The following is a 15,338-nucleotide window of genomic DNA, read 5'->3' as shown; positions in this document are numbered from 1 at the left end:
TGAAGCTTGTTCAAATGCACATACTTGAGCTAAGGATCAGAAGCAGTGAGGGTAGCTTCCAGCTGTTAGGTTGCAGGGTCTTCCAAGTGATTCTCACACTTCTAAACCTTGAGGACCCCTGTCTGAGGCACAACAGGGTGCCTTCCTAACTCAATGATCACTTCCTACAAATGTATAGGTTTTTTTTTTTTTTTTTTTTTTTTTTTTTAACATTTCTCTGTTTTTGCGCTTTTCCTAACTCATTGTATCACTCTCACTCACAAATGCTCTCTTGAGTGTATTAGTGCCCCCCCCCCTTTTTTTTTTAATTACCAACATTAATTAAAATCCCTTTGGTGAAAACCTAGAAGCCCGCATAAAGGTCTGCCTCTCTAGTACACAGCGCATACACCACTACCACCCATCTCCACATAGAGATGGCATGAAGAAATCAGGAAATGAGCAAGGGGGGGGGCGTCCACAGTCCCTGGCTTCTTTTGTTTCCCCGAGTGTGGTGGTCACCAGAGTCACAGATGTTTAAAACAAATAAACAAACAAACAGGAATATGTTGCCCAGGATGGCATCCAACACCCAAGCTCCTGCCTCAGCCTGCTCAGTGCTGGGATCATAGGTGTTTCCTCCCCGCCCCGGCTGCTGACAATGTTTTTGAAAGTGGCTAAGCCATTCTGATATTAGAAAGTTATAAGGGGCACAGAAATCTGTAGCAAGCTGGCCAGATGAATTATGTCTCCCATGTTTGAGCATTACTATCCTAAAAGAACATCTAGATATTTTTAGGATTTTAAGACAGACACTTCATTTATGAGTGTGTGAGTACAGGCACACATGCGCAGTGGAGGTTGTAGGAAGTTGTTCTCAGAGTCGCCAGTCTCCCTGGAGGAGGACTGGGTTACAGATGTGTACTTCTGTGTCCAGTTTGGTTCACGGCTTCCAGCAATCGAACTCAGGTCGTCGCATTTGCTCAGCAATTCCCTGCCCCTTCACCTAGATTGTTGTTGTTGTTCTACAAAACATTCAAAGCAGGATTTGCGCTCTCACAGCATCACTAGCATTAATAAAGCACACAGAGAGCACACAGGGATGGATGGGAAGACCACCATGTGACATTACCGTCTACAAGATATCAGATTACTTCCCTTTGCAGTAGCCTGAGAACTGAGTGAATCCGTGCATATGGAAGCATCCTGAAAGATGGAAGTTATTTGTACACTTTGGTTTGGGCTTTGGTTACCATGTGGGATACGTTTTCTCTGTTTGCAAATTTAAAGCCTATATAACATGATCTTTTAGGTCCCATTTCTGAATTTTATGAAATATTTTTTCCATAAAGTGACAATAAAAAAAATTTATATCAATATTTCGGCAGGAGATTCATTTTCCTTCATTCTTAGCCTCTTTAAGCTAAAATTATAAAATCCTGTGAAACTCTGCAGATAAAACTGATTTTCTGTTCTATTTTTTATTCCTTTCACCATTCTGCTCGCCCTCTCTCTTCTATTTAAAATGTCTGATAATCTCATATGTATTAATCTCAGACAAATAAGACTGTTGACCTGACATGTAGATCATGTACTGAAATTTGCCTAGACTAGAATTTAATGCAAATACCATCACAGTATTGCATTTGCTCAAATTTAAGGAAAAACTTAAATTTATCTAGTGGATAATATGAAACAGGAAATAAAGTTTATTCCAAATTTAAATTCAAGCAAAGCTGAAGTTTATTCCAAGAGGATGAGAAGCCCAAAGTGTTAGAGAAATCAGGCCTAGAAAAGAGAGGGACTAGAGAGATGATTCAGTGGTTAAGAGCACCTGCTGCTCTTCCAGAGAACCCAGGTGAATTCCCAGCATCCATATGGTGGCTCACAACCTCTGTAAACCCAGTTACAGGGGATCTGATGCCCTCTTCTGGCCTTCATGGGTACCAGGCACATACATGGTACATGGACATACATGAGGATAAAACACCTGCACACATAAAAATGATGATAAATACATTTTTAAAAAAGAAACAGGAAGAAGAAAAATAAAAGTTATACTTTTCTGAGCAATTCAGAAAAATGGGCAGACTTACAAAGCTTCATGTCTGAGGTTCTATAAGAGACTACAACGTAGGGTGGGAATTCCGAAAAGAGAAAGTGCAGTATCTCATTAAAGGGATAATTATTCCACCTATCTCCCGAGCATGGCTTAGTGTGAGCCTGCCTTCCTAGGAAATCAAATGTTTTAATGATCTCATAATGTTGTTTCATAGTGTGGTGACTATGATTTGTGCCAAAGAATCTCTGGGCAAAGACAGCACAGTTCTACAGGGTATATATACTCTAGAGAACAGTGGGACCCTGAGATCATCGAGAGTCGCAGGAGAAGGAAGAAGGAGCCTCCCAAAGATGGAAAATCTGAAGAGGAAGAAGAGGAGGAAGAACAAGAAGAAGAGGAGGTAAGTTCCAGTGTGGTCCATGCCACGTGATGCCTTTAAAATCTACTAGGACAGGCTCCAAAAGCTACACAGACAAACTCTGTCTTGAAAAAAAAAAAACTACTATGATTAAATGATAGCAAGGGGAAAAGTAGATGCCAGAGAAAATTACATTTCTTCACATTTTTATGATCTGGAGGAGACAGATTAAAAATACCTCATGTTTCCAGAACTATTTGAATTTTAAAATGTGTTCCACATAAAAATTAGTATATATTAATGACACAGAGCAGTGGGTTCCACTTTGACGTTTTCACATGTACATGCAATGTTCTTTGGCCGTACTTACCACCCCATCATTCCTACCTGATGCCCTCACCCTCTCACTGGTCCTCTCTCCCTCAAAATACTCACCTTTTTATTTCAGGTCTGATTTATTTATTTTTATCCAGATTCCACATATGAGAGAAAACATGCCATGTCTTCCTTCCTGAGTGTAGCTTATTTCATTTAGCATGATGATAAGCTCCAGTTGTTCTTCCAGATGGCATACTTGCAGTCTTTATGGCAGGAAAATACTGGTGTGTGTGTGTGTGTGTGTGTGTGTGTGTGTGTGTGTGTGTGTGTGTAACATAATATATACATACACACACAGCCTACACTTTCTGTTCATGGCAGATGACCAGATGGGCTAACCCCATAACTTGGCTATTGTGAGTAGTGCTGCAAGAAACACAGATCTCAGGGATCTCTTGCATATTGACTTTGATTCCTTTGGCTGTGTATACCCACAAGTGGCATGGCTGGTTCATGTGGTCATTTGAACTTTAGTTTCCTGAGGAAATTCCACATTGTTTTCCATAGTAGCTAGACTAACTTACATTTCCACCAACAATGTATAAAGGTTCTTTTTCTTCTGCATCCCTGCCAGCAATTTAGTGGTTGTTTGTGGTCCCAATGGTGGCCCATCCGAGTTGGGTGAGATGGAATCTCAGTGTAATTTTAACTTCGATTCTCATGGTCCATAGAGATACACATTTTTCATGAATCTTCCCCTCTTTTATTAAACATAGATTCTTTTCTCACACAATATAATCTAAATACAGTTTCACCTTCCTCTGTTCCTCCCAGCTCCTCCCCGCATCTGGATCCTGTCCCCTCTGTCTCTCATTAGAAAAGAACAGATGGGGGCTGGAGAGATGGCTCAGGGGTTAAGAGCACTGGCTGCTCTTCCAAAAGTTCTGAGTTCAATTCCCAGCAACCATGTGGTTGCTCACAACCATCTATAATGAGATCTGGTGCCCTCTTCTGGAGTGCAGGCACACATGCAGACAGAACATTGTATACATAATAAACAAATAAATCTTTTTTTAAAAAAAACGGGCCGGGCGGTGGTGGTGCATGCCTTTAATCCCAGCACTCGGGAGGCAGAGCCAGGCAGATCTCTGTGAGTTCGAGGCCAGCCTGGGCTACCAAGTGAGTTCCAGGAAAGGCGCAAAGCTACACAGAGAAACCCTGTCTCAAAAAAACAAAAAACAAAGAACAAAAAAACAAAAACAAAACAAAACAAAACCCATAAAACCAAGCTTTAAAATAAAAGAAAAGAACAGGCTTCTAAGAGGTGACAATCAACAAAATAAAATATAATAAGATGAAATGAAAATCCTCATATCCAAGTTGGCCAAGTCAAGCCAACAGAAAAATAAGAGTCCCAAGAAAAGGGACCCACTCGTTCACACGTTTGGGAATTCCATCCAAGTACTAAACTGAAAGCAGTGGTGTACATGCCGAGGACCTGGTGCAGACCCGTGCGGGCCCTGTGACTGCTGCTTCTGACTCTGAGGTCATGAGCTTTGCTCAGTTGTTTTAAAGGGTCCTGTTATCCTGGGGTCCTCCATCTCCTCTGTCTCCCAACTCCTTCCGCCTCCTCTTCCGCTGGTTCCCTGAGCTCTGAGGGGAGGATTTGATGGAGATATTTCATTTAGAGCTGTGTGTTCCCCTCACCCTCTCTCTCTGCATAGTCTCTGGCTGTGGGTCTCTGTATTTGTTCCCATCTCCAGCAGGAGGAAGCTTCTCTGATGATGTCTGATAAGGCACTGATCTATGAGTATAGCAGAATATCGTTAGGAGTCATTTTATTGTTACTTTTCTTTTTTTCAGACCAATAGCATTTGGTTTTACACTAGGTTCTCTGGGCTGTCTAGACTCTGGTTCTTGGTCTCCCAAGCAATGTCAGGTATGGGTTCTATCTCATGGAGTGGGTCTTAAGTCAAATCAGACAAGGGTTGGTTACTCCCATGAGGTTTGTGCCACATTGCCCTAGCATATTTTAGAGGCAGGACAGATTGTAGGTCAATGGTTTTGTTGTTGGGTTGGTGTTGACTTTTCTCTTTTGGTAGCCTGCGGAGTACCTTTCCATGTCGTAGACACTGGCACATGGGGGTGTGGGTTCTATGCAGGCACCAGCTCTACCTCCCATGGTAAATGAGTTGTGTGGGTGTTGTCTTCAGCAATGGGACCTTACTGTCAGTTTGTGGGGAGCAACCTATTGTATTGGCAGCAGTCTGGGTTGTTTGAGGATTTCTAAGGGACCCCTTTGGCCAACAACTCAATTGGATGAAGCTCAGTTCTGGCAATGGATGTTTTATTTGGTGACAAGAGACTGCCAGCAGGGTTCCACCTCCCTTGTTATTTGGAGAATTCATTAGGACTGCCTTCATATAATTAGGTTTCCACACTGCTCTATCTGTCTCTCCCCCATTTCCTCCCTCACTCCCATCTCCCCTTCCCCTTCCCACCCCACCTGAGCCTCCTGTTCTCATACCTCCCACCCTGGACTCCAGTCCACCCATAACATCTGTTTATTTCCCCTTCCAGGGAGATCTATGTGTCCCTCCTGGTCCCTTCCCCTGTGCCTAATCTCTGAGTCTATGGACTGTAGCTTTGTTAACATTTAGTTAACAGCTAATATTCAGATATAAGTAAGTATATACTGTGTTTGTCTTTCTGGGTCTGAGTTACCTCACTCAGATGACTTTTTTCTAGTTCCATCCATTTGCCTGCTTTGGTTTCATGATGTCATTTTTTTTAAGAACTGAATAATACTCTACTGTGCAAATGTACCACATTTTAATTATCCATTCTTCTGATGGGGGACATCTAGGTTGTTTCCAATTTCTGGCTATTTTGAAGAGAACAACGATGAACATGGTTGAGTAAGTGTCTTTGTGGTAGGATGGAGCATCCTTTGCATATATTCCCAGAGGTGGTAAAACAGGATATTGAGGTAGAGCAGTTCACATCTTCCTGGGGAACTGCCACACTGACTTCCAAAGTGGCTGTACAAGTTTACACTCCTACTAGCAATGGAGGAGTGTTCCCCTTGCTCCACATCCTCACCAGCATGAGCTGTCACTTGTGTTTTTTTTTATCTTAGCCATTGACAGATGTAAGATGGAATCTCAAAGTAGTTCTGGTTTGCATTTCCATGATGGCTAAGGATGTTGAACACTTCTTTAAGTGCTTCTCAGCCATTTGAGTTTCCTCTATTGAGAATTCTCTGTTTAGATCTGTATCCCCCTTTTTAAATTGGGTTATTTGGTTTTTGTATATTAAGCATCTTGAGTTCTTTATATATTTTGGGTATTAGACCTCTCTTGGATGTGTAGTTGGTAAAAATCTTATCCCATTCTGTGGGCTGCCACTTTATGTAATTCACAGTGTTCTTTGCCTTACAGAATCTTTTCATTTTCATGAAGTCCCACTTAATTATCAATCTTAGTGCCTGTGCTATTGGTGTTCTTTTCAGAAAGTCTTCTCCAGTACCAATGAGTTCAAGGCTATTCCCCACTTTCTATTCCATCAGGTTCAGTGTTTCTGGCTGAGTTCTTTGACCTACTTGGACTTGAGTCTGGGCAGGGTGATAAGTGTGGCTCTATTTGAATTCTACATGCAGACATTCAGTTTGACCAGAACCATTTGTTGAAGATGCTATCTTTTTTCTGGTGTGTATTTCTGGCTTCTTTATCAAAAAGTGGATGTCCATAGGTATGTTGGTTTATGTCTGGGGGCTTCAATTCAATTCCATCGATCAATGTGTCTGCTTTTATGTTGATACCATGCTGTTTTTATTACTATGGCTTTGTACTATAACTTGAAATCAGGAATGGTGATACCTCCATCAGTTCTTTTATTGTTCAGGATGGTTTTAGCTATCCTGGTGTGTGTGTGTGTGTGTGTGTGTGTGTGTGTGTGTGTGTGTGTGTGTGTGTAGTTGAGAATTATTGTGTCAAGATCTGTAAGAATTGTGTTGAAATTTTAAGGGGATTGCATTGAATCTGTAGATTGCTTTTGGTAGGATGGCAATTTTTACTATGTTAATCCTACTGATCCATGAGCATGAAAAATCTTTCCATCTTCTGATATCTTCTTCAATTTCTTTCTTCAAAGACTTGAAGTTTTTGTCATGCAAGTTTCTCACTTCCTTGGTTATAGTTACTGCAAGATATTTTATATTATTTGAGACTATTGTAAAAGGTGTTGTTTTCCTGGTTTCTTTCTCAGGTTGGTTTTTTGTTTTTGTTTTTGCTTTTGCCATTTGTATCTAGGAAGGCTACTAATTTTTGTGAGTTAATTTTGTATCCAGCTACTTTGCTGAAAGTGTATATTAACTGTAGGAGTTCCCTAGTGAAATTTTTAGTATCACTTATGCACAATATTATTTCATCTGCAAATAAAGATACTTTGACTTCTTCCTTCCCTATTTGTATCCCCTTGATCCCCTTAAGTTACCTTACTGCTCTAGTTAAAACTTCAAGTATTATATTGAATGGTTGTGGAGAGAGTGGACAACCCTGTCTTGTTCTAATGTTAGTGGAATTGCTTTGAGGTTTTTCTCCATTAAGTTGATGTTAGCAATGGACTTGCTGTAAACTACCTTTATTATGTTGAAATGTGCCCCTTGTATCCCTAATCTCTCCAGGATTTTTGTCATTAAGCGGTGCTGGATTTTATCAAAGGCCTTTTCTGTATCTAATTAGATGATCATGCAGGATTTTTTCTTTCAGTTTGTTTATATAGTGGAATACCATCTTAGGGTTTCAATTGCTGTGAAGAGACCACAACAGTTCTTAGGACTGAACTCAGAGGTTCAGTCCATTATCATCATGGTGAGACATGGCAGCATGCAGGCAGTTCTGGTGCTGGAAAAGTAGTGAGACTCCTATATCTTGTAGGCAATAGGAAGTAGTCTATGACACTGAGCAAAGCTTAAGCAAAGAGACCTCAAAGCCTGCCCCCACCCCACCCCCATCACTCACACGTCCTTCAAAAAGGCTACACCTCCTAATAGTGCCACTTCCTATGAGCTTATGGGGGCCAATTACATTCCAACTACCACAATTACATATATTGACTTTTGTATATGGAGCCACTCTATAAGTGTTACAGCTCTGAGGGGAAAGGTGTCCCCAGTGCAAGTGTGCCGCTCTGAAGGGAGTGGCATCCTGGCAGTCAGGAGCCAAGGAATACCACAAAGTCACACCAGACAACAAACCTCACACAAGAGATTTATTGGGAAAGACACAGGAGAGTGGCGGCCTCTGCTTGTGAGAGAAGCAGCGAAGAACTGAGCAGGAGGCAGGCTTTATATAGGGTTTACTAGGGGCGGAGCTTTCGAGGATGGCCTGGGATTGGTGTAATTTTATGGCCTGATCTTAGAGGAAGCTCAGGGACGGGTGGAATTCTGTGGCCTGATTTGGGTTGTTTTTTTTTTTGTTTTGTTTTCTGTCAGGTAGAGCTAGGCTGCCTGTGTTTGAGGAGCTGAAAACAGCCATTATGGCCTTTAGAGTAGTCTAGATGGGGCCTGGCTACTCACACTGTAAGGGGCTTACATTCCCCCTTTTTTGTTCACTACTGATAAATAATCGGGGTAGAAAAAGGGGATGACATTACCATTAGACTACTTCCTGCTGAATGGGGGCATTGAAGTCCTTGGGGCAAGCTAGATCTTCACTGTTAGGATATAACCAGGACTTGCTGGCCTCTGGCTCTGTAGCTAGGGGCCAGGAATCTTGTAATAACAACTGATTAAAAGTCTGGTTAGAAATCTTTTTGATCTGTTGTTGAAGAAATCTAGACAAGAAGTTTATGAGGCAGGGTACGATTAGTAGGATTAAGACAAGGAGGAGAAGAGGGTTAAAAGGGTAATATCCAATTCCGTATGGACTGCAATGGTCCACTGGCCAGAGGCATCCAGCTGTTTCTTACATTTTTGGAGATCCATCTGGAGTTGTCAGATCTTATCTTTTATTATACCTGAGTAGTTGACATAAAAGCAACATTCTTCCCTGAGGAAGAGACAAAGACCACCTCTCTCTGCTGTTAGTCAATCTAACTCTCACCGATTTTATAGCACATGGTGGCCAGTGAGGGTAAGGATGGTCGAGCCATCCATTGGAGATCCTGGATGAACTGAGAGGGTAAGGTCTCAAACAGGGGATGGTGTGACAGGGAGGTGGGGTCAATATCATCTAAAAGGGGTGATATTAGGGATGTAAGGACCTTTGTGGAGCTTTGGACCACTTCTTCTACCATGTCTATACCTAGGGGTTGAGAGAGTGGGATGTAGATCCTCTGTATTTTGATCATTCCTGCTGGGCAGCTGTGATAAATGCTACAGTATAGTTTACCAATGACCCCCATCGCCCATCTGGGGTGGCACGGATCCTTTTATATCCTTAATTAGGATATAAAAAATTCCCCAACCTGCATACAAGGTAGAACGCCTTCCTGAATTTGCATCATGTCTCCTCCAGGACCAATAAAGACAGCCTCGACAAGTCCGTGGCCAACACCCATGGTAATCTCTAGCTCGATCACAGAGAAAGCAAGCATAGGAGACGGGTATTTTAGAAGTCGACTGAGGTGTTACACAGACGAGTATCTCCTTCTGGCAACCTGCTGGTGAGCAGGCTCCAGACCCCACCCACCACGAGAGTGGTCTGGTCGAACCGTATAGGTTTCCTAAACCTTTGAAATCTTAATATAACACTAGCATAGAGGAGGAAAGAAATGTGAAACTTTTTTCATTACCTTAGGTTACTCTCTCATACTTTCCCAGCCTGCATTTAAAACACTAGCTTTCACGTTCTCAGACCTTTATAACACTTTCTCACACTCTCAGAACTTGCATTAGCTTTTACATTCTCCATCTAGCCATTTACCAGAGACAGGAGTACTTATGACTGGGGCAGTCACTGCAAAGCCGGTGCCTTTAAATCAGTGGTTCTCAACCTTCCTAATGCTGTGAACCTTTAATACAGTTCCTCATGCTGTGGTGACCCCCGACCATAAAATTATTTCATTGCTACTTCATAGCTGTAATTTTGCTACTGTTATGAATCACAATGTAAATATCTGATGTGCAACCCTGGAGGGGCCATGGCCCACAGGTTGAGAATCTCTGCTCTAAATCCTTTTGTTTTGCTCTCCTTTCTGTCATAATCAGATGGTCTATCTGACACAGGACAGAGATTTGGAGGACACTTTAAACAAACATGCTTGGCTCTAGAGTAGGGGGAATCCATAACTCCAAAGCCAACTCCAGAGCCAGCTTTCCATCAAAGCAGACAGCATAAAACAACTTTAATATTATCTACACTCAAAAGACATTTGAACCCCTGCTAAACTGAACCCAGTGACCAGAAAGCCCAGAGGTAAATTCTGAGAGCCATCAAAGCAACATGGTGAGTGGCATTAGCAGTCCTGGCTGGTGGCTGGCAGGGCAGAGAGAGCAAATTCAAAACCAATAAACATAGGAACACAGAAAGCTCCCAAGCTCAAAGGAGACCAGGCCAAAACCAGACATACGGTGTCTACCATCATTCATACGCTCAGCTGAGCCTGATCCATTTCTGTCCGGCTCCCTGCCAGAGGCCAGCCCTGGAGGCTGACAGGTTCCAGAGAGGAGGCGAGGGAGGATTGAGTCAGGCCATTGGTGGTTGGGAGAACCTTGCAGCCTGACTTGTCTGGCAGCCAGAGTGCTTCTTTATTTATAGAGAATTCAGTAAGCAGGGATAGATCCATGTTGTTCCAGATCATAGATCCTATCATTTCTGTTCCCAGATGTGTTCACTTCCTCTTGTACACCTTCTAGTCATCATTGATGAACCATGACACAACAGTTACCTTTAAAGTCGTTTTTCCTCACTAACCCCATAGCCCAACTTCTAGGCAGCTCTTGTTTGCTAGGTTTCAAGTTTGCTAGAAAGAAAATCTCCAAGCCAGCCTGGGCAGATCGCCATGTCCCGAGCAGTGTATTATTAACTCTTTATAGTCAGAGTGTTCAAGAAGAATCCTCCGGCCAAAGCTGCTGCAGTTATTATTCAATTTCTGACATAATACAATGTTCATATTTTATATCTTTATAGAATTTATTTGTATGTCGAATCCTGGCATTCTTTTGCTCCTTGGTCACATGACACCACAGTGACCCTGCAGGAGCGAACTTTTCTAAGAAAGGGAGGTTCTGACACTCATTCTTTTATCATTTTTCCACACCATTATTTGCCCATCAATATAAGCCCTGTGTAGGGCAGAGGTAACTCCAGCCAATCTAACTTTGTTGCTGTGTATGCCAAGTAATTGCCTGAGCATATCCTGTTACAGCACTTTGTTCTGATCATCTTGTTCCTGAGTAAGTACAAGGGCAGATGTTTCAAGAGTGTCTCATAGCGTCACAAAGAGGTCTCTGGTTTCTTTATATACGTCACAACCTCCAAGGCAGAAGTAGATAAGGATATCTCCCTAAAAGTGGGAATAGTAATGTGCTCAGGACTTTCCTGGGGGAAGCTTAGAAGCCGTACTCCTAGGAGAAGGCATAAATGATTCATAAGAATTTTTTCATCAATCCAATATCCCAAAGTTGTACAAATATTAAAAGCCCACCAAGTATGCAACACACAGAAATCAAAACCAAAAGTAGTGTGGCGGCGATCGTGTGGCCCAGCTCGCTGGATCTCTGTCAAGCAGCTGTGCTGGCTTTGTGGCTTCTGCCGTTGCCAGCAGATATGGCTGCACCAGCTCCCATGTCTGCCACAAGACTTACAGACACACCGGAAAACACAGACCCGTCTGCGCACAGAACGCAGGTAGACAGAACTTTCTAAAGAGCCAGGAGCAGGTGGGCAGGCTGTGTCTTGCTTTTGCCCTGGGTAGGAGTGAAAGGGTTTTGTAGTTGGATGAAGACAGGAGAACTGTGTTTGGCTGTAAGGGATTTGGGGTGTCCCATACTCAGGGGTGCGCCCGGGAAGCTGACGAGGGAAAAGGTGTGTCAGGTTGAATGGTTTGGAGAAGGAACAGTCAGCGGCGAGCCTGGGATCACGAGGATTGGGGCAGTGAAGGAGGCAGAGGCTCCCACTTTGGCTAAGCGGTCCCTTCCCAACAAGGCGATGGGACAGGCTGGCACTGCGAGGAAGGAGTGGGTGAGCGCAGCACCCCTAAAGACACAGCTCGCCAGTGGGTCTGGTGAGGTTGATAAGGCTGTCCCCCTACCTCAGCACTAGGGGAATGAGAAGGACGGGTGGATCCCCAGAGCTCCATCAGGACTAAGTAAGTGGCCCCAGTGTCCAAAAGGAAGAAGATGGGTCACCCTGATACTGCGATGACTACCCAAGGGACCCTGTTGAAGATGGCGGTGGTCGGGCCAAGGGAACCTGAGCCCCCTCAGTCTTCCATGGCCAGGCCTAGGAGGTCAGTTGGAGGGTGATCTGGGATTGATGTCCTCATACTGTGAGGCCAAGGGGGCAGTCAACTGCCCAGTGTCCTCCTTGATGGCACCTTGGACGTGGTCAAGGTAGTTTATAGGGAGGGGCCCAGGCAGGCCCAGGTCCAGTGACCTTCGTGACCGCATTTGAGGCATGGATCTAGAGGTCCTTGGGTTTGGGAAGGCAAGGGAGTTGCTATGGCCAGCTGAAAGTCCTTAGCTAGCATCTGGTAGTTTTGTTTTCTGGCCTTTTCAATCTCTCCCATGGTACACCTTGAAGGCCACTGCTAAAACTTCTGCCTGGGAAGTTAGGGGTTCCCTCTCTAGACCTTTAAATTTGGTCCTCATGTCAGCGAAATTCTGGAAGAAGTGGTACTTTAAGGGCAGGCTCACAGAGACCGGCCGGGACACAAGTTGTCTGGACTTCGCCCGTGTTCTAGCCTACACCCCTCAGGGAGAAGATGGTTGGTGAGAACCATATATATGTCGTGGAAAGTGAGGCGGTAAGATTGGGTAATACATTGGAATTCTTTAATAAAGGGGGAAGAATTAGCAGTATAGGGCCTCAATCCTTTTCTGTTCGCTTAGTGGGTATGGGGTGTGTACCCTAAGTGTCCAGCCCAGCAGCCTCCCGCAAAGGGAGAACCGTGGCGGGTTTAGGCCAGGCAGGGAGAGGTTGAAGGGGGTCCCGTGGCCAAACGAGCAGCAGCAGGAGGACTCAGGGCTGCCAATGGGCTAAAAATGGGTGCCCAGGAGGGTTGGTGTGGGCAGCCTATCACTGAGGAGGGAGAAGGGGAAACTGAGGCTGGGGAGGGAGAGAAGGGACTGTGGGTTGAAGCCGACAAGGGCGAGGCTCGTTAGTGTGATCGAAAACCCTGGAGGAATCATCTGGTTTGGGCTTCATAGCTAGGAGTTGTTTTTTCCTTGCTTGGCTTATGTCATGTGGACACTTTTATCAAGATGGGAGTGAGGTCACGTAGCAACATCCATCCACCTCCGGCAAGGATGACTGTCAGCCCTGTGGCCGCCGCCATCCCAGCGTGGGGACAGCAGCTGAGATGGCAGCCAGCCACGTGTTTCCTTGAAGCTTACCTCTGTGTAGATTTTTAGTTAACCTTTTGTTTACAAATTGTACAGTTTTTTAATCATTCCCGATATGCTTACGAATCTTGAGGTATAGAAAGTTTACACGATAGTCTTACAATCTTGAGATAAGATTTATACCTTAGCAAAAGTTTTAGAGAGTTCTACCAAAACTAAAAGCGTATGAGATGAGTAGCAACAGTCCCCACTGGGAATAGTGTGTCCCTTTATTTTGTATTGCTCTCCTTTCTCTGTCGCACAGTTAGGTGGCTTGCCTGGTATGGGATGGAGGTTTTGGAGGACACCTGTAAGCAGGCATGCTTGGGTCTAGAGGAGGGGGAGCCATATCCCAACTCCAGAGTCAGCTTTTAATCCAAGTGGAACAGCATAAAACAACTGTGGCTTATAATGCCATTCACACCAAAAAGTCACCAAAAAGACACCGGAATCTGTGTAAAACCGAACCCAGTAAGCTGAGAACAAAGAAGGCTGAGCGATAGGAAACCGCTGAGCTGGCTAGACAAGGTGCGCGGAGGGCCAGGGACCTAGCAGCCAGCGAGGGTGCATGCCTGCTGTGTGCAGGAGGCTGCAGCTGGCCTACACCTTTGCTTTCTCCCTCTCCCACTAGGTCTGGCTCCTGGCTCTCACTTTGCAATGAACTTACAGATCCATCAACCTCAACTGAAAAGAGAGGGCATTTACATAGTGTCAGGGGAGGAGACAGACAAAACAAACAGGCCTTGGAGCAGAGAAAAGAGAAACAGGGACTCTCCTTCCAGTTACCTGATCCCCAGTGTTTGTAGAAGAGTAATCATCTGGGCATTAGGCCAAGATGATTCTGATAGAGGCCTGGCCTTCAGTGATGCCCATGTAGATAGTTATCTAAAAGGCATCCTAAGTGGCATCCCAGATCCCAACATTGTTTGTAAGGGGTGGGGAAGGTCTCAGCAATCTGTAGTTGAGAGCGTCCCCAGGACTCAGGGTGGACCAACCGAGACCAAGTCGTTCAGTGGATCATCACCACACTCAGCAAGAGTTGGAGGTAACAACCTAAAGAGAGACTCGGTGCCTGGTACCAGGGTTTTTGTGGAGGCCAGAAGGCAAGAAGGCCAGAAGGTGAGGATGAAAACCAAGCTCTGGGGGCGAGTCTCATCCACAGGAAAGGGTTAGGGAACAGAGTCACAAAAGCCAGAAGGGCCAGCCAGGCAATGGTGGTACATGCCTTTAATGCCAGCACTTGGGAGGCAGAGGCAGGTGGATCTTTGTGAGTTCCTAAGTTCAAGGCCAGCCTGGTCTACAAAGCGAGTTCCAAGTTAGCCAGAGCTGTTAAACAGAGAAACCCTGTTTCAGAAAACAAAACCAAACAACAACGACAACAAAAAGCCATGAAGGCCTAGAGGAACTGTGGGATTACAGGCGTCTCCAAAGGGAAGGCAGGAGAAGCCGGCAGGATATAGAAGGGCGCAATCGGCTGGTTGGACCTAAAGAAACTGCAGGATTGCAGCTCCAGAGGAGGAGGGGACAGGATCAGGTGAAGAGGGCCAGCCATAGCCTTGACAGCCATGGCTGGGAGTGTCTACCCCTCCAAGAGTTACCGGAGGGATGCCGGATGCTCCACAGTCACTTCCTCAGACCCAGAGAATTGTTTACACCAACCTAAGGGGAAATTTAACTAATTGCTGCTGGTGGATGGGGTGCCAGGCCATCGATGAGCCAGAAGGTTGTTGCAGGCGGACTGGAGATGAGGGATAGGGTCCCAGTGTGGCCCAGACCTCAAGGGGGAGCACAGGCACCAGTAGAGTATATATCTGAGTCATGACCTAATGTAAGTGTTACAGCTCTGAGGGGAAAGGCTTCCCCAGTGCAGGTGTGCAGCTATGAAGGGAGAGGCGTCCTGGCAGTCAGGAGCCAAGGAGTACCACAAAGTCACACTGCACAACAAACCTCACATAAGAGATTTATTGGGAGAGTCACAAGAGGGCAGCGGCCTCTCTTGTGAGAGAAGCATCGAAGAACTGAGCAGGAGGCGGGCTTTATATAGGGTTTCTTGGGGCGTGGTGTAGAGCTTTCCA

General features: G+C 44.8%; 1 protein-coding gene across 1 annotated transcript in view; it reads left to right on the top strand.

Moving 5' to 3' along the window:
- Positions 1-15,338, top strand: part of Ak9 (adenylate kinase 9) — a 138,308-nt gene that overhangs the window by 16,467 nt on the left and 106,503 nt on the right. The window contains 1 exon segment of the mRNA XM_037200453.1: positions 2,256-2,441. Within this exon segment, the coding sequence (XP_037056348.1) occupies positions 2,256-2,441 (186 nt within the window).

This window comes from Peromyscus leucopus, chromosome 8a (assembly GCF_004664715.2).
Source record: "Peromyscus leucopus breed LL Stock chromosome 8a, UCI_PerLeu_2.1, whole genome shotgun sequence".
In the NCBI taxonomy this organism is placed as follows: Eukaryota; Metazoa; Chordata; class Mammalia; order Rodentia; family Cricetidae; genus Peromyscus; species Peromyscus leucopus.
Note: the sequence above shows the minus strand (reverse complement) of the source record. Positions and strands in the feature narration are given on the sequence as shown.